Genomic DNA, 18,607 nt, shown 5'->3' on the forward strand with positions numbered 1-18,607 from the left:
TTATTGTTGCTCTGAGGCCTTGAAGATCAGCTGATCCCAGGAGGAAGAGAGAGACAAGAGACTGACAGACAGACCCAAAAGCGTCTGCTCCTCATCCGTTACGGAAGACACCGCGGGTAGCCCATTCTCAGATCTGTTCTATGACTTAAATAAAAGGCTGACTGACTGTCTAATATGTATCTTTACAAATTAAGGTCCAGACAGTCATACAAATGTTTTACACAGCCCACCCTTTATTTCCCAATAGAGAAGAGCAACAAATATGGGTGGAGGGTCAACATTGAGAGGTCTCAGTTTAACCATGTGGTTATTGAACTACAAGAAATTCTAAGGAAAAGTTGCATAGTTGCAGACATTGTGGTGTGACCAATAGGAATCGGTGACTTGCGGCCAAATGAGTGCTTGTAGCAAAAAGCAACTTGAATAATGTTAAAACACCCCTTGTGGTCTTTTAGTGGTGATGATAATATGATTATGATTATGATTATGATGATGACGACAACGACTGCTGCCAGTGACTATGAACATGATACTGATGACAAATTAACGGCACAAGAAATTATGGAAAATTTAAAAGTAAGGGGAAAAAACTCTGTCATTGGTGTGATATAAGGAAGATCATAAACGGGGGCTTATTATAGGAAGGCCTACTACTGTCTGCTGTTTGCAGCCAAAACCTGTAGACCTGGCTCTGGTTCCGTTATAAATTCCAACTGGTCTCTCAGTCTCACTCTCTCATGAGCAGAGGGGCCTCCTCGGGCCTTGGGGCCCCTCTGGCCTGTGTGTCTGGACACTGTCTCCGTCTGCCCCGTCTCCCAAGGCGCTTCCTTTTCCACACATCATTGTTTTTGTGCACACATGCTGCTGCCTGGGCCATTCCCGGCGGCATGTCAACAGGCAGGCAGCACGTGCGCTCACAGAACACAAAGGCGTTAGGGATTGAGACAGGGAGCTAGCCTGGAGCAAAACATTGATTTATATGGGTAGAAAGCTTGTGTGTGAGAGTGTGTGTGTGTGTGTGTGTGTGTGTGTGTGTGTGTGTGTGTGTGTGTGTGTGTGTGTGTGTGTGTGTGTGTGCGCGCACGTGCGTGTGTACGTGCGTGGGTAGGAGCTTCTGGAAGCTGTCGAGACTGAGTAGAGATGACTGTGCTGTACCACAGTCAACATTCTATAACTACTGTAAGCCCACCGGGGTAATCAGTAGCAGGAGGTTGGCCTGGAGGTTGATTCGTTTCATCTCATATGATAACACAATAGCAGTTATATGGGTTTTGGTTCCTCAACATTGTAACAAAAAAATAACAAAATTAATAATTAAGAATAACAAGTAGGTAAAGAAATAGTATGTATAATAATAGTCCTATTTGAGGTGCTTTGAAGGTACACAACTGAACAAAACCAAACAGGATGAGAACTCTCTTCCCTCAGGAATGTGTTAAAGTCCACAACCAACTGACTACTCTGTCCCTGCAGCCTCCCTTAAATAGGAGTGGATCCTACCACAGGACACAGCATCAATTAACAACATTTCTTATACACAAATACCTCCATAAATAATCCATTGTATAAAAGTAACTTAAAACATACTATTACTAAAGATGTATTACAATTAAACAAATATAAATAAGCATGAAAACTCAATGACAATTACTCAAAGCATAAGAAGAAACACCCCTCTCCTGCATAGCACTTGGCCTATTCCTAATCAAGGGAATTTCCACCAGAAGTTCAGGAGAGACAATACATCAGTGATTAATTCAATACGCAAGGTTAAAACATTAGTCCTTTCATATTAAGCAGTTTCATGTGTATATAGGGCACGGGTTGCCCCGTGAAACAACCGGTATCTTGATTTATATGCCTTTTTTTATCAGCCACATTTGTGGGCTTCAGCTTAGCTTCACTGTGCAACCGGAGCACCCAGGTTCATACTGAGACTGCTAGCTACTGCCAAGTCTTCTAGCATTTTGCAACTTTTCTGCTTTTACTCTCTCAGAGTTAAATTGACATTGAAGATTTTACTGCGTAGTATGCACAATAACATGCAGGCTCCACCTGCATGTTGACGTTAATGACTTAAATTTTGAGAATACTGGGAACACCATTTGCCTTTATCTCATTCCCATGAGATAACAATCATCCCCAATCACTAGTAGGCTACACAATAACATTAACAGTCTCCATGGAACAGTGACACTATAAAAACAAAAACACAAGGAATTCAAGACAATTATGGCAATGTCATAAAAGCAGCACAATTAAAATATGTCCTGAAAGGACCGTGCATTCCTCATGGGGGAAAGAATGCATTACAGTATTCATTATTCATTATTTGTGTCATAGAGGAGGAAGAAACTTCCACCGCTGAAGGCTGCTACGCAGCCTTTGAAAAACAATATGAATGAGGTCAGTCAGTGTGTTGACCTATAAGGGCGAGGAGTGGATGTGGAGATAATGTGAGAGGCTTCCTTCTAATCTAGGAGGAGCCCATACCTGCCTTGTCCTATCAACAGTTTAGCTTGAGTGTTGATGGAATTGAGGGGGTGCCAAAGAAACAGCCAGTCATGTGAATAACTGTTTCTCTCGGAACGCCACTGCAGGGAGAAACAGCCAGTCATGTGAATAACTGTTTCTCTCGGAACGCCACTGCAGGGAGTCGTACAGGCGGTAGACTTGGCGGCGGTTCGCTGAGATCATGTTTTTCACACACACTTGACTTAACAGCTCCAAGACAGTAATAAATAATGAGATGTGGTACAAACGATCACACTAACGTCTGCTGGGAACGAATGCCCTTTGTTAACCCTATATTAACAACTTCAACTCGATATACTTAATAATAACTGACTGGGGACGTCCCCCAGGGATATTTATTTGATCTACAAGCACACAATGCGTTGCAAGCTTGTAGACCTCGTATTTTTTGCTGAGTGTTTGCCGATTTTTGCAAACTGTTCATCATATGTTGGTTTTTTTTGGGGAGAGACATGCAGCAAAGGACGTCATGAACGGGACTCGAACACGTAACACGCTGTCAGGCCTAGAGCCTACACGTGGCATGCGCCTGGACCACTAGGCCAGCGGCCGCATTATCATTATTATTATTATTATTAGATTAGATTATTTGTTTCTCTTTTGTTTTTCTCTAGAAACATAACTCAATTATTCCCTGTCGAAGGAGTTTCTACAACAAAAATAGCAATCACCAAAACAGGCAAATCGCACGGTGCCAAACATCTGACTGACCCTCACAGATAAATAACTGCGTGGTTACGGCTGCTAGCTGCCAAAGAACCTGCTCTGAATCTATCCATGATTAAAGACACTGACGATAATAAGTGTCCACCCCATCCTACAGTATTGCTGTGAAATATTTACAGCTTCTTACAAATCTGTCTGCAAATGCAGCAAATTCTTTAATGTCCATGTACTGTATACTGGCAAAAGAAAGGCAAAGACAGACAAGGACAAAGACTTTCCCAATGAATAGCGCACGCCAAGACAACATTAATTTTGTTACTCCGAGCAGTCATCTGAACCGTGGATGCCCTGCACTGCTTGATGACAATACAATCTGGGTTTGTGGTACAACATAACTCAAACAAACTGCTTCATATGAATACCATGATCACATGAGGTATATCCGAAAGAGATCGATGCTCTTTAATGGTTAATGCGGGTGGGGGGTGGACGTGGGAGTGCAGAACGGGAAATCTCTTTTAATTCCAATTGCCATGGAACTGTCTGTGGTTTAGCCTGCAGACTGTGCTGGAGAGCCCCAGGTATCAAAGCGTTCATTCCCCCCCCCCCCCCTCCCCTCCCCCAAACCCACCACCAGAAGGAGCCGTTCACCGAGAACATCTGTGGGGTATAAATCATGGACAGAGAGGTTACCTCATCAACCACCGGGCCCTCACAGTGACAGGGAGAAGCCCTTGGCAACGGACCCCGGACCGAGTGATGGGAATTTAACCATCATAACGTGCAATAAATCCTTTTTAATGGCCAAAACATTGAATTAGCGCAGGGACAATGATTCTGGTGGTTCTAGGAGAGAGCTCGAAGGATGTGCATTGCTGCAGCAAGCTATTAACAATTTCCCCAACCACCACCACAAATGCATAGATGCTGTACAAATAATGTATAAATGTAATTTGTAAATGTATGGCTCTAGTGTACTAGTACTTTGTAATATACATACAAAATACAAAATGATACAAAAAAATAAAAAATAAAAGCAAATGAGTTTACACCATGCATCTTATCTCTTCTTCCTCTCTGAGACCTCTCTGTGACCTAATATGTAGGCACTGAAGGTGCATGCAGATAGGATTTGTCTGAATGTCATTGCATCTCTGTCCCTAGAAAAGTAGGCCAATCACAGCTCAGCTCACACTGCTATACGTGTATAGAGTATAGGTTACTGTCTGTAACATAACCACAAGGCCAGGCTCTGTAGCCGTTAGCATTGATCAAGATATACTGTACTGTAGCCCAATGTAAATGGATAAAGGAACAGTAAAGCTGGGTACTTTGTAATTCACGTGGAAGGCAGAGTCCATGCCACAACTATAATGATAACAGTGGTTTTATTGGAGGTCCCAAACAAACACCTGGTGTCAGACCCCAACCAACAGGTCCCTGGCACCACCCTCCCAAGGAGACAGTGGTCTACGCTCAATAGATTCAGGACTGGACATGGCCCCTGCTTGGCCAGCCTCCACAAATGGGGCAGTAGCCCAAGCCCACTGTGTGCGTGTGGTGAGGAGCAAACTATGGAGCACATCATAGAAGTTTGTCCTCTCCAAAGACTGGAAGGAGGATTAATCACCCTCCATACAGCAGACCAGGAGGCAACCGCTTGGCTTAAGGACTTTGCATTCGCTAAATAAATAACAGTGGTGAACTTCAACTTCAAAGTACAAGAGGCGTAACCAAATATTATACTATTAAATTATTAAAATACTTATTACTTACTTAATTACACGTACAGTAGGCTGTGACTTAACCCAATCTGTGCCAGGAACGTCAGGTTACATTTTAAGCAGTGAAACCCTCTGTGCCAAGACGTAAAGTTATGTTATTATTTTTTTAAATCTAGTTTTTCTGACGCACATGGATGCGCCCACGGAAATGTATTCTTTCAATTGTCCCATATCTCTGGCAACGGCACTGCGTTTCTGTTTAACAGGTGGGGCAGATTGTTTAATGACCAGGGATTCCAAGAGTTTGGGAGCGTTTTTGAAAATGGTTCCGCGTGCATGTCTATTATGCTGCACATTCACGGTTCACGCCTGGTGAGTTGAAATATTTTTGTTCAAAACTGGGCATTTGGAAGCGTTTTTAGCAGAACGCCTTGCCTTTTCAGCTGGGAAAAAATAACAATTTGGTGGACACATGCAGGCTTAACTGTTCGAACACCTATTTGCCTGGTTTTAAAACCTAAGTACCCAGAGAAAGCGAGAAACCATGCCATAGCATCTTGTTTTGCATGGAATAGACTCTTCTTACTAAACTATCTCGTGCTCTGACTCTGAGTGGTTCAGTGTATAAGTGCACCCATGGCTCCTGGCACGATGACTTGCAGAAGACAAACCTGCACACAGTCCTATCAAACAATGAACTCACTCTCACCCTTTAATATGCAGCAGCAGCAACAGCGATACGCTAGCTGCTGGTGAGGCACGTGCGCCAAAAAGAGAGTAGTAATCCAGCCACGTGCGTTTCTGAATTCTCTCCGCCCTCTCGCATCAAACAGTAACACACAGTGGAGACATTAACAAGGCCACATCAGACTGAGGAGGAGGCAGGTAAATACTTATAGGGTATAGCCAGGAGGAGGAGAAACTGCAGCAATAAGGGAAAAGAACTAAAGGAGAAGTTCAGTGGAGGAGGTTTGGTGGTGTGGAGGAGCTATATAGCGAGGGAGGTGAACGTCTGTTCAAGTGTTCATGGAATATAATAGTCAGAGTTGAGCAGATCGATTCCATCTAGCATAGGACTACTGTAGATTTCACAGTTCACAGTCACACTAAACCTGCATGGCTACAAAATAGCGGGGCCAACAGTTTTGAGAGAGCTCAGAGTTGCAGCCTGCACATTAAGATAGTTTAATAAAATAATTATTTTGGTGCCAAGTTATAGTGCTGCATGCCTATGTAGGCTATTACTCACCCAATATATGCACACAGTACGCCATTTTGGAAATAACTTCATTCATGGCCCCTTTTCCTTACTGCACAGGTGTTACCGATGATACTAATTAAGGCTCTGTTCCATTCTGGTCAAACAGAGTGGTTTGTGGGTGCTGCTATTGTGCATGTTGGCTCACTGGAAACACTAGTATGCTACACCAGTGGGTCTCAAAAGTGTCTTTGAGTGTGTTCCAAATGGCTGCATGATACTGGTGTGTAACTCTGAGTGTATAAATGTACACACTGTCTATTTTGTACACTCAGAGTTACTGGAATTTAAAAGTTTGAGAACCACTGTAGGCGGAACAGAGCCTTAATCAGTATCATCGCTAACACCTGTGAAGGAAGTATAGGGAAGGGGCCCAGAAGAGTTATTCTGTCATGTGCATATATATATATATATATATATATATATATATATATATATATATATATATATATATAGCCTATATTGCTGCAATTCGGGATCAGCTATGCATGTCCTCAAGTTTCATATGAATGAAACTTTCTGTCATCATGGGTGTCGAAAAATATATTCCCACAGACAACATTCTCCAAGTTCAGGCAAACTGCAGGACTAAACTATGAAAACTTCCTTTGGTGACAGGTGCGATTGGTGCGAGGTAAGGTAATTAATTATTGGGTGAAACTGAGCACAATAGTAGCCTACAACTTTTAACTTTTAAAGTGATATGGCTGTTTATAGCCTTTTAGCCTATAATGGATATGGACTACATGAAATATAGCCTATAGGCAGCCTAGGCAAGACTATTTTAGGCTATCACAGCCTTTCTGGAACTACCTCCAAGTTCCAACCACCAACCATCTTTTACAAAAACAACTCCACAGAGTAAACAATAAGAAGAAGTGCCACGACAGTAGAAAAACCTCCTGGTACATTTCCATTTCACATTGCATAGCACATTATTGCACTGTAGCCTATGGTGCAGGTAGACTAACTGTTCCATAAACAAGTGGTGAAGATTAAGGTTAAGGCTCACTGTCATCTGCTCATAAATCAGCAGGCTTTTATTTGACACTGAACAAGTGCCAAAGCTGACACCTGGTAGCTACCTACCGGTATATGAACTGCAGACTTATTGAGTTATCCAACGGCACTTTTGCAGGCTCATCAGTATAGCCTGATAATTAGGCTACACACACTTACAAAGAGACCACGAGAGAGACCCAACCAAAAAATACCTATTATTACCGCTCTTCTAATTTCAAAACCATCCAAGTGGTTGGCCGCAGTTTACTATATGAAAACATGCATTTCCCATCAGTCGTTCGGTCGGTCACACCTCCATATATGGTCATGCTCGATCGTGACATCACGTCTCCATATATGGTCACGCCTCGTGACATCACGCCTGGTGATATCACGCCTCGTGACACGTCACGCCACCATAAATATGGCCGTCTCCATATATGAAGATCACGACACTGACCTCATCAAACCCTGGATAGCCATACATGGAGAAGACTGGATCAGCACCGAGATCTGCATATATGGAAAACTAGAGTTCTCAACAGGCTACCCTACCTGGGCCCTCATCAAACCCTGTACACTCAAGACACTGCCCCCGCTGCCACCCTTAGATCTCCATATATGGAGCTGACCTGTTCTGACATTCCATGTTGATCTGATCTCTTACTGGTAAGTATGGTAGAACAGGCCATTACAGCACATGAGAGCAATTAACTTCTTATTCATGGCGCTTCATGCAGTATGTTCTTATGCTAAAATCCATTCCATTTTCTTGGAGAGAGACAGATATAGATATCGTATAAAAAACGATTTTTTTTATTTCTAAAATGTTAAAATCTTGTGATTCAAATTAACAAGAAAACATTATATAAACAGTGTTTTCATGTAGGCCTACACGCAAACTCTCTCTCTCTCTCTCTCTCTCTCTCTCTCACACACACTCACACACACACACACACACACACACACACACACACACACACACACACACACACACACACACACGCTACTATTTCTAAAAATGTTAAACTCTTGAAAACAATGCTTTAAGTGTGAGGTTATGGTCAACATGACAGCATGTGGGAAATTGTTGGCAAACAGAGACACAGCCCTCTAGTGGCAACACAAAGAACAGACACAAGGGGAAACAATCATTAACACTAACAGATCGCCCAGTTGAATCCCATCATTGGCACTACAGGTCAGCTTCATGTGTGTGGACCAACATAAGGGGATCCGTATGTGGTTGTTACTGTATGACTGTACTGTACTGCACTGTACTGTACTGTACTGTACAATGAATGGTGTATTCCCTTTGTATGTATTGTTTCTTCCTGGAGGCTGAAACCTTGACAGTCAAACGTGCCAATGAAAGAAATCACACCCTGTGAAGTGAATGGGCTATAGCGTCCCTCAAAAAACAGTGATATAGTGACATCACAATATCATTCCCTCCCCTAACCCCTCCCCCTTTATCATACATAAATCACACCTGTGTGAAGTGAGGGGCACTCTTATACATCATCATACATCATCTCATTCCGGATAAGTTAGGATAGGAGGGCTGTGGGCAGTTCAGAAACTCGTCCACCAGTGACATCATCGACGGGGAATCCAAGCTAAAAGAAACTGCAGGCTTTCTAGTTGCAATGTGAACAATTCTCACGATAATACAAATCTAAACATTTTTGTAAAAAGAATCTTGTTAGAAAAAATCTGTCTAATGGGTTGATAAACTGCCCACAGCTCTCTTATGACACACAGACTGAGTAGATAAAAATTGTGCCATTTTATCATGATTATTAGTGAGGACCTATTATATGAAGATAGGTTGAAAAGTGGTGAAGTGGTCCTTTAAGGGAAATTAAGATTCTGAGATGTCAATTAACGAATTAATAGATCATTTGCATCCCTAACCTTTAGCGTCTTTGGTTCTTCTTTTTTGAAGAATGAGAAAGGAACAATGATTGAGAGGGAAGGGACAAATGTCTACAGCTGTTATGTCATTTGGATTTACAGTGATGCATCAAGGTGAGTCACTCGACTCTTTGCCAGGTTTTGGGGAGGTCCTCAACACATGCTGTTAGAAGCTGTTTTCTGGATATTGTTCAGATGAGGAGTACACAGACATAATCTAGACAGACTGTTGGCTCATACACATTTTCACCGTAGTACTAACAGTACCATACATCAGACGTGCTGAAAACGTAAATAGCCTACCTAAGTCCTACAGGACGCAAAATTTGTCAAAGCCTATAATGCTGCTGCTTTGCAGAAATTCAAAAATATGATTTTTAAAATTATTTTAAAACATTAGGAACAGACAAATGACAAATAATATGACGGCATCCCATTGCAACATTTGTGAGGCAGCGTTACTGACTCTGTAGTGTATAGCATTCAAAGATTGTGGAAGTAGTGTTGTCTGGCTTGAGAGACATGGGCATAATTCATGCGGACAGGAAGTTAGGCAGGGTCTGGAGTGGGAGTGCAAGAACAAACTTCTAAGGGACCTCATTTCCTCATGTGATGAGGATGTCCAGGAGTAGGTTATTAAACATATTTCTTACAGTGTGGCTCTGTAGGAGGCAAGCCATGATCTAGAAGTGCGTCTTTGAGTCTGCCTGTCTTCGGCAAATCTGGCAAACTGCTGGACAGCGCCAAATGTCTTGCCAGAATGCCAGTAAGCCAAGGAAGTATACCTCCTCCACACATTGTCTTCCCAGATATGGTTTCAATTCTTTTGATTTAGACCTGCGGCCAATTCTAAAAACGCCTTCTATAAATCCTAGGGGAAAAAAATCCTCCGCTTCTGTAGCAGATTGGAACATGAAATAAAAATCAAAGGGAATCTACCAACGCGCTTCACTGGACTTTAGAACAAAGGGAATCTAACAACGTGCCTCAAGCCTGACTCTGATGAAGACCGCAAGGTCGAAACGTTTTCTTGTATACTAGCACCTAATAAAATACTTAAATGTCCGTGCTGCTCCAGTGTCCTCTCCTCCTCATGAAATAAACATCATTTCAGAGCTCAGACCTTTGGCATTTACTGAAAATTACCTTCATCTTCCATAATGTTCAATAAACACCTGTTTTCTTTTAGAATCAATACAAACTGAAAGACAGACATCCAGAGATTTGTGGAATTTATATTGATTTGTTTATTTTTCAGTAATGTGTAAATCAAATGATTTGTGTCTCTATATCTAAATAATAATAAAAAATAATCTACTACAGAGGCAAAGAAATACATTAATTCATTTTAGGAGCCCATTTAGGATTTGTGAACCATGTCGCCTCTACTGTCTACACTCTCCAATCAGGATGGACTATCTGATGGCCACATTTCACACAAAGGCTCATGGGACACTGGAAACTGGTGGATACTACTGAGCAGGTCACACACAATCCATGATACACAGATAGCAGCACCAACTGGAGGGAGTGAAGGACAGTCAACCCGAGAGAGAAAAGGGAGCGAGTGAACGAGAGAGAGAGAGAGATGTGATGGGGTTCAGGATTCTACAGTGTGATGATGTGTGACGCAGGCTGATTAGTGGTAGACACCTTTAGAAACTTGGTCACAAGCTAGCCTATAATCCATTCTGGTTAAAGCTAATCTGCTTTTTGGATTAGGTTCAAATCGCTAAACTCCTGGCCTAAATACCACTTGCTCAGAGAAATCCACTACTAATTTTCCCACTTTCACCCCAAGCATTCTTGGCAAATGGCAACAAGACATTTCATATAAAACACATTTTATTATTTTATAGTGTCAACTCTTTATTTAGTCAGAATAATTGATTGTATGTTAGTATAACACTGTTATAATAACAAAACAGGACATCAGTAAAAAATAAATCTTTATATATATATATGGAAACTACAATTCCCTCTAAGAGTTTACAAGTCAACCAACAGTATTTACATGACAGTATGTAACAATTAGCTATTTGTCCAGCTGACAGGTGGAGAACGACAAAAAGATGAATGTGGGCATGAAAAAGAATGCATATAAAAATAAAACCAAATACACAGATTGCCAAGGCATGACACTGTCAAAAGAACTCTGCTCCAGCCAGAGTAACTTGTCTTCTGCATTTCCCTTGCGTTAGAGAGCCATACAAGATGAACACGAGGGATGAGAAGCGTGTAAACAAGAATCTAGTGCAAACTCTGTGTCTGCTTCTGACCTGCTATAGGAACGCTCATAGTCACACTGGCAGACGGCAAAACGGAAACCTAAACGACTCATAATAAGCTGCAGATGCGAGGAACCCGCTCAAGAGATGAACAGGGGTCAAACACAACAAGTCCAACGGAGGTATGCAAGTGAATATACCAGAGAAAACATTGGAATTACACTGTCAAAAGCTTTCAGGTTGAGAAGCAGGGTGGTGGCCAAATAAGTAGTCGCAAGTGCATTGTTTGAGATGCAGGTATTAACCAAAAGGTTTTCGTCAATGTTTTTTGTTTGGATTGAAAGGACATGCTTGAAGGTTTGCTCATCAAAACATCACTTGTTAACCCATTCTGACCGGGCACCCATTTTGGTGTTAGCATCATGTTATGCTTTACCTATTGAAAAATAGCAGATCTACAAGCTCATATCGCGCCACCGAGTGGCGCGATACGAGCTTGTAGGTCTGCTATTTTTGAAAAATTCGAAGAACGACTGACATTTTTAGAATCTGATCTCAGGTCAGAATGGGTTCATCAGACCAGTGTGTGTCCAGTGGAAACCTCGTATGAATCTGATCTCAGGTCAGAATGGGTTAATCAGTTTTACATTTTCAGATTTTCCGTTCCATTTAAAATGTTTTCGATTGCATTACATTACTAGAAATCACTGGACTGCTCGCCCCTCAGACTTTTCCATGCTAAATGTGTTTTCACTCATATCTGGATCTCTGTTCTAAACACGGCTCAGAGCTCTTTCCTTCTCCCCCCACAGCCACCCTGTTTCTCTCGTGTCTGCCTCATCAATAATTTTGCAAACATGCTTTTTTTCCATCAGCTGCTTTAGTTGATTTTCCACTTTCTCCCCAATTTTTTTAGTCCTTGCCAATTCTCTCGCTGCCAACTCCTCTACGTGTGCACAGATGAGCACGTCTCTTTTGATAGATCGCCAGACGCTTCTCTTCTTCACCTGACAGGAGTTGTCAGAAGGACGTAATGCTATACCTTCCAGTTCCGCGCCCAGCTGAACAGGCCAACGCGTACAAGTCGCTAGTGCCGCAACAGTGATCGGCCTCTCCTGCTATAGCTTCCCACCCGGCGAGAACACAGCCAATTGTGTTCGTAGGAGCACCCAGCCAAGACGCCCCCAGAAACCTTTATCTTTGTTTTTAACGGAATGAACCTCAGCAAAGCAGAGGGGTTGTTTTATAGTAGAACATCAGGTGTAACCCTGCCACCCTGTCATTCTTCTGCCTATGAACAGTTGCATGTACATTGATACTGCGTATAATCATACAATGTAAAATGTTATTTGGCCACCATAGTGCAGCACACTAATGTATGTACCTGTACATGATAGATATGGTGCCCATAAAGCTTTGTAAAATGTCATTGCGCTAGCTAGACCTACTTTTTAACCAGCAATGTAACTCAATATCGTACCAGTGTTAGCAGGTTGGTCGAGATGCCATGTGAAGATGCAAAGATGTCCTACAAGAGACTTGGTCCAACTGTGTCACTCATCGTATAACAAAACAACAGATCTCTAAGCGATAAACATGACACATAGTGACACAAGCACTTGTTTGGAAATCGGTTATTTGTGAAAGTGAGCGAGCAAAGCATTAGGCATGGAGCACTAGTGTGGACAATACATTAATGGAAACGACACATATATCGCAAATATCTTCTATGTTCTTGCTTCTTAGAATGGACAGATATGTTGTGAAAATATTACGCCCGATATAGTTTGAGAGAGACGGCATTGTGATTTGTCAACATTTCAAGTAGTGCATGTGAGGGAGTCTGCTCCTTCCTAAAGAGTAAAGTCCCAGTGGATGAGCAGCAAAGATGTCCCTTAACATCACACTCATTTTAGCACAGCTCTCACCCAGTCAAGAGAAGGCACAGGGAAGGAGGAAGCAACAGCGTAGGATGAGTGAGTGACATGGTGGCAGACAGGATGCAGTGCATCGGCTCGGGTGACAGGAATATCAATGGAGGCAAACGGGGGGGCTAAATAGGTAACCCTTGCTAAATGACCGTGTCCATCTTCAACATTGCAGTGCAAGCTTTGACCTGCAATGGGGCTGGCCAGGAAAGTCTTGACAGGAAGCTGCAGTTTTGTCATATAAAGGCATGTTTCTGTTCAGGGGGGGAGAGAGAGGAGTCAGTATATTGAGAACAGCTTGATATAAATATATGACAGGTGTTAGAACTTTTTGCAGGATACCCTGGGCTGTGACATACACATCCATAAGATCACCATATAGCTACTATAACACAGTATTATTACCTTGCTGCACACAGACTAAAACTCAGTTTCATGTCTGGGCCGTTGAGGAGCTCTCAGTGCGGGTATCCAGGACACTGTAACAGATACATAAAAATTAATCTATTAAATCTATCAACACTGACAGAAGAGATTTTGATATCGCTGTGGTGTACAAATCAATCTAATGCCTCAACACACAATATTACATTTGATCACTTTCGACCAGTGATTTTCAACCATTTTCATATCAACTTATCAAGGTCCATCAATTATTTATTCTGCATTTGAGACCACCATTTGACGAGATTTATCCCCAAAACTACAGAAGAGTTTGTTGTCGTTGGATAGGATTTTGGCCACAATCCCATGCTGTATTGATGTGGTATCATAGGAGAGATAACAGGCAAACGTTGATGAAAAAATAAATAAAATCTGCATTACTTAAAACTGTTTAGTAGCCATAAACGTCAAGACGTCTAATTTCCTATTAAGTAATGGATGCCACAGGCGTCAAGACGTCTTCCCTCATCCATATTTTGAAAATTCCTCTAATCTGGTGTACAGGTGATGACATGCACATTACATGCATAATAGAATTACAAATTCTTTCTTTCTTTATAATGGGAGAATTGGCACTCAAAGCCTAAACTGGTGACCACCAGGTGGCGCTGTAATTAATGTACACAATTAGAGAGTGTAGATGTTTAACAATAATTTAACTCTTGAGAGTGTAAAATGAGCATACCTTTGGTTACCAACTCAACTCTCCATCATTTAGCTGGGGACCACCTGGAACCCCCTCAAGGACCACTGGTGGTCCCTCGGACCATTGGTTGAAAACCACTGATTTAGACCGTGCAGAAATAAGCCCAACTAGTTAATTCAGCATTATCTGATAACGTCATGGTGCTTTCGATAGACAAAACAGGAAAGGGCGCACACCAGTGTTGGTGAGGTGCTGGCCTAAGGCAGTATAAATAAGTAAAAATTATAAAAAGGCCGCACACACGTAGCCACGAGGCTGTATATTTATTATGATTACGATGGTGCTTTAGATAACCATGAAATGCTGGGACATCTTCTGCCAGGCAACACGTAATGAGTCACAACTGATTATGCTGAAATACAGTTAATGCCAGACTGTGGGCAGACAAGACAAGAGTGGAGTATCTGTGTATTGTAAGCGCTCCCGTCACACTCGGGCCTTGAATATGGTTTAAGGAATCAGATATCTTGTCCTCCCACTGCGTTGGGATTGGTACTTTTCTGTTAACCCCTAACCCTACCTCCAATTCGTTAGTAATATTCATTACAGTCACTCAAACTCACATTTATTTCACATAGCCTCATTTAGTATATGTTGTATGTACCATACGTAAAAATAAAAAAAAACACATGACCACAAAGAAGAAGAGGAAGACTCACGCTTGATGCTGCCGCACAAAGTCTGCAAACTGCCGGTCCTTAGCGTACAGCTCAACGATGCGAATCCGGTCTTGGATTTCCTGCAGAGCCACGTGAAATAAACCAGGAGAGAGAATGTCAAATACAAAGCATCCATTAAAACTAGACACTTCACTCACAGGAATGTTGGCATACAATGAAAGCTTATTGGCTAAATGTGGAATATTGGGCTGGTCAGGAGGACACGACCTCCATTCCAGATGTGCCGCAATCAGCATGCAAATATTAGTGCACAAACAAACACACATCCACGACGTACCTCCTTGGTCAGCTCAGTGTTCTCGTAGATGTGTCGTATCTCTTCACTGCTGAAGTCAGTGGAGGCCTCGGCGCTGGCACTGCTGTAGACCGGGGCCTCCGGGTAACGCCGGTAGTAGTGGCTATATCCCGTGGTCGCCTCACTCTCGTACATGGGGTTGTACTTGGTCGCCCTCTCCAGAGACGGGTCACTTTCAGCTCGTCTGCACAGGAGGAACACCAACCAGAGTTGGAACGTCGAGCGAGAGTGGAACAGAGCGTATAGCTCGTATAGCTACATCTAGCTATACTACATCTAGCTATAGCTATATCTAATTGGTGTAATTGACGGCCAAGAAATTCGGCTAAATTAAAGAAGCAGGAGGGGAAGATAGACCATTAGGGTATCCACAGTCGGACAGGAGGCGGGGTGCATACTTAGTTTAGACTAGTCATTGGTTAGACATGGGTTAAGGTTAGGTTTAGGTGTGCTGCCCTGTGGGAGGTTAGGTTTAGGGTGAGGGTTGTAGGACTAATGACTAAACTGTCTAAACTAAGTACTGCTACCCCAGAAGGCATTTAGCGCATGCTTTCCTTTATCAAACTCAGAATATTCCCTCTGCTTAAGTCTTGATGTCAGGAAACATATTGTAGGTGTTTAGAGATAGAGCAACGTAATATACGATGGTTACTTGGCGCCGTCTAAACGTAACTCTTCTCCATGATAGGTTGTTCTCGGAGGCCAGCCAGACACAGAAACACACTAGTCCAGGGCTACTCAACTTAAAGTGGCTCAGGGGCCACTCAATGTCAGATACAGAGACAAGTTAACACACAGTAAAGAGCCACATTTCCATCTATAATAAGGCCAAACCTCAATGAACAAGAAACGTTGTGATCAATGATGAAGTTACAAAATGAGTCTTCATTCTAGTCTAAGTTAGCGGCCAAACTGTGTGTGTGTGTGTGTGTGTGTGTGTGTGTGTGTGTGTGTGGGGAAGAGAGCAGGAGCATATTAGGACAAGAGGGATATTAGGAGAAGAAAGAGTATGAGTGAGACAGTGGGTTCGGGTGTGGGTGGGTTAAGTCTTTTGAGATATTATGTGGGTAGGAGATGGTGCTGTGGCTATTTTGGCTGACTATTCAAGCGTGCAGTCACAGGATGTGTCTCGGTTAATGCTGCCTCCCCGTTTCCTAAGAAAATAGACCAGACTCCATGGCTTTAATCTAAAGCTGTCTGAGCGGAGCAGAGAAACTGCAGAGACACCAGTGAACTCACACATATTATCGTTGATTACGGCAATGAAAATGACACTTTACCATTACACAGTGCTTATTAAATAATTTGTCAGCTGAGGGAAAAAAAATGTAATTTATTGATCTCAGGTTTGTTATTTAGACGTGCAGCTAGGAATCTTCGATATTGGCTTTTTTGACGATATCCAATTTCCAATATTGTCAAACTCATAATTTCCAATTCCGATATCAACTGATACCGAAATAGCTATAATACCAATATAGTATCTAGTTCAGACCTCACAAAATAGCATGCATAAAGAAACCTATACCGATATTTTCCGATCTGCCTGATAATATCGGACATCCCTACTTGCAGCGCAACTGTCGGACAAAGTCTCTTGACTTTAAAATTAAACTCCTGAAAACACCTGCATTTTGCCGGGTTGGCAATTTCTGATTCATTACAAATATGGATGAATATGTCATTTTGGCTTGATCTGAACTATATCACTAGCAGACAGTGTGTTAAATTTTAGTAAAAATGTTAGATTCACAATGGAACGCAAGAGCGATGAGTCATTGCGATAGCTTGTGAATCGGCTATTTTCACAATTGCTCAGTGTAGTTGACTATAAAATTTAGAATTTAACTATTAGAACATTTTTCAGTTGACTTGATAAAATGTATTAACAACACACTCAATTATTCGATCACGTAAATATTCCAAAAAGGAAATCGGTATAGATTAGAATAACCTCGTAGAACATAATGGATAGTTGCAGCCTATAGCCCTATGTTCTCAGCCTATAGCCCTATGTTCTCAGCCTATAGCCCTATGTTCTCAGCCTATAGCCCTATGTTCTCAGCCTATAGCCCTATGTTCTCAGCCTATAGCCCTATGTTCTCAGCCTATAGCCCTATGTTCTCAGCCTATAGCCCTATGTTCTCAGCCTATAGCCCGTGCTGTTGTTCTCACCGTATGGGGTCTTCGTCCTCGTCCTTCTCGTACTGATCCCGCAGCGTCCTGGCCAGGAAGAAGATGACCCCGGAGGCCACCAGCAGGAAGCCGGCGACGGAGGCGATGGCGATGCCGACCACCAGAGGCTCCGATACGTACTCCTCACAGTGCTCTCCTCTGTACCACCAGTTCTCCCCCACGCGACACCTATACAACCAGAGAGGACAAACTGTCAGAACAACACACACACACACACACACACACACACACACACACACACACAGTCACACACACACACACACACACACACACACACACACACACACACACACACACACACACCGAACCAAAGACATACCCGGCTACGCTCCTCCAAGTGGACGCTTTTTAACCACTTTAACGTGCAGAGAGTGTTAGAGGGGCAGGGGCTGAAATCCCGTTTCAGACTCAAGAGGGCACTTTTGGACAAAAATAGCAGATCTACAAGCTCACAACACGTCGCAGCGCGACGCGTTGAGAGCTTGTAGATCAGGTATTTCCGGTGGCGCAACCCAACAGTCTTTAGCTAGTGGAGAATTGCAGGTGTAACGACATGGATCTCTAAATACATTTGTTGGGCACAAAATACTGTGTTCACGTTCAGGAGAATTCGGGAAAAAAAGCAATTCTCCTGAATGCTGCCTTTCCGGTATGGCATGGAAAGGAGTGGCATTTTGCATTTCTTTCACCATAATAAATGCTGCATTCTTTTTTATTTTTATACTTTGTTTTATTTTATGTTTTGTTTTATTTTATTTAACTATTATTATTACTACCCTTAATTTTACCCCCCATTGAAGTTGTTTATTAATCATAACCATATGATCCCTTTCTTTGTATTTTAGTATCTTGTCTACCTATTGGTTTTATACCTGTGTATATACTGTATGTAGTGTGTATTGTTTTGTACTCAACCTACTGGTTTTATACCTGTGTTTATGTGTTTGTATGTTGTTTGTATGTCTGGCCTCGTGGGGAAAGATGGTGGGTGGGTGGGGACGACTGGGAAAGGAGTTGTGGGAGAAAAT

At 42.3% G+C, this 18,607-nt stretch overlaps 1 protein-coding gene across 1 annotated transcript in view; it reads right to left on the reverse strand.

The window, feature by feature from the left end:
• Window positions 1-11,924: 11,924 nt before the first annotated feature.
• Window positions 11,925-18,607, reverse strand: part of impg2a (interphotoreceptor matrix proteoglycan 2a) — a gene marked incomplete at its 5' end in the record, with an annotated part of 30,478 nt that continues 23,795 nt past the window's right edge. The window contains 5 exons of the mRNA XM_080785247.1: window positions 11,925-13,512; window positions 13,664-13,737; window positions 15,068-15,147; window positions 15,366-15,567; window positions 17,559-17,747. Of these exons, the coding sequence (XP_080641373.1) occupies window positions 13,692-13,737; window positions 15,068-15,147; window positions 15,366-15,567; window positions 17,559-17,747 (517 nt within the window). The 3' untranslated portion in view covers window positions 11,925-13,512; window positions 13,664-13,691. The remainder of the gene's footprint in view (window positions 13,513-13,663; window positions 13,738-15,067; window positions 15,148-15,365; window positions 15,568-17,558; window positions 17,748-18,607) is intronic.

Source organism: Protomyctophum bolini (assembly GCF_963924005.1).
Source record: "Protomyctophum bolini genome assembly, chromosome: 16".
In the NCBI taxonomy this organism is placed as follows: Eukaryota; Metazoa; Chordata; class Actinopteri; order Myctophiformes; family Myctophidae; genus Protomyctophum; species Protomyctophum bolini.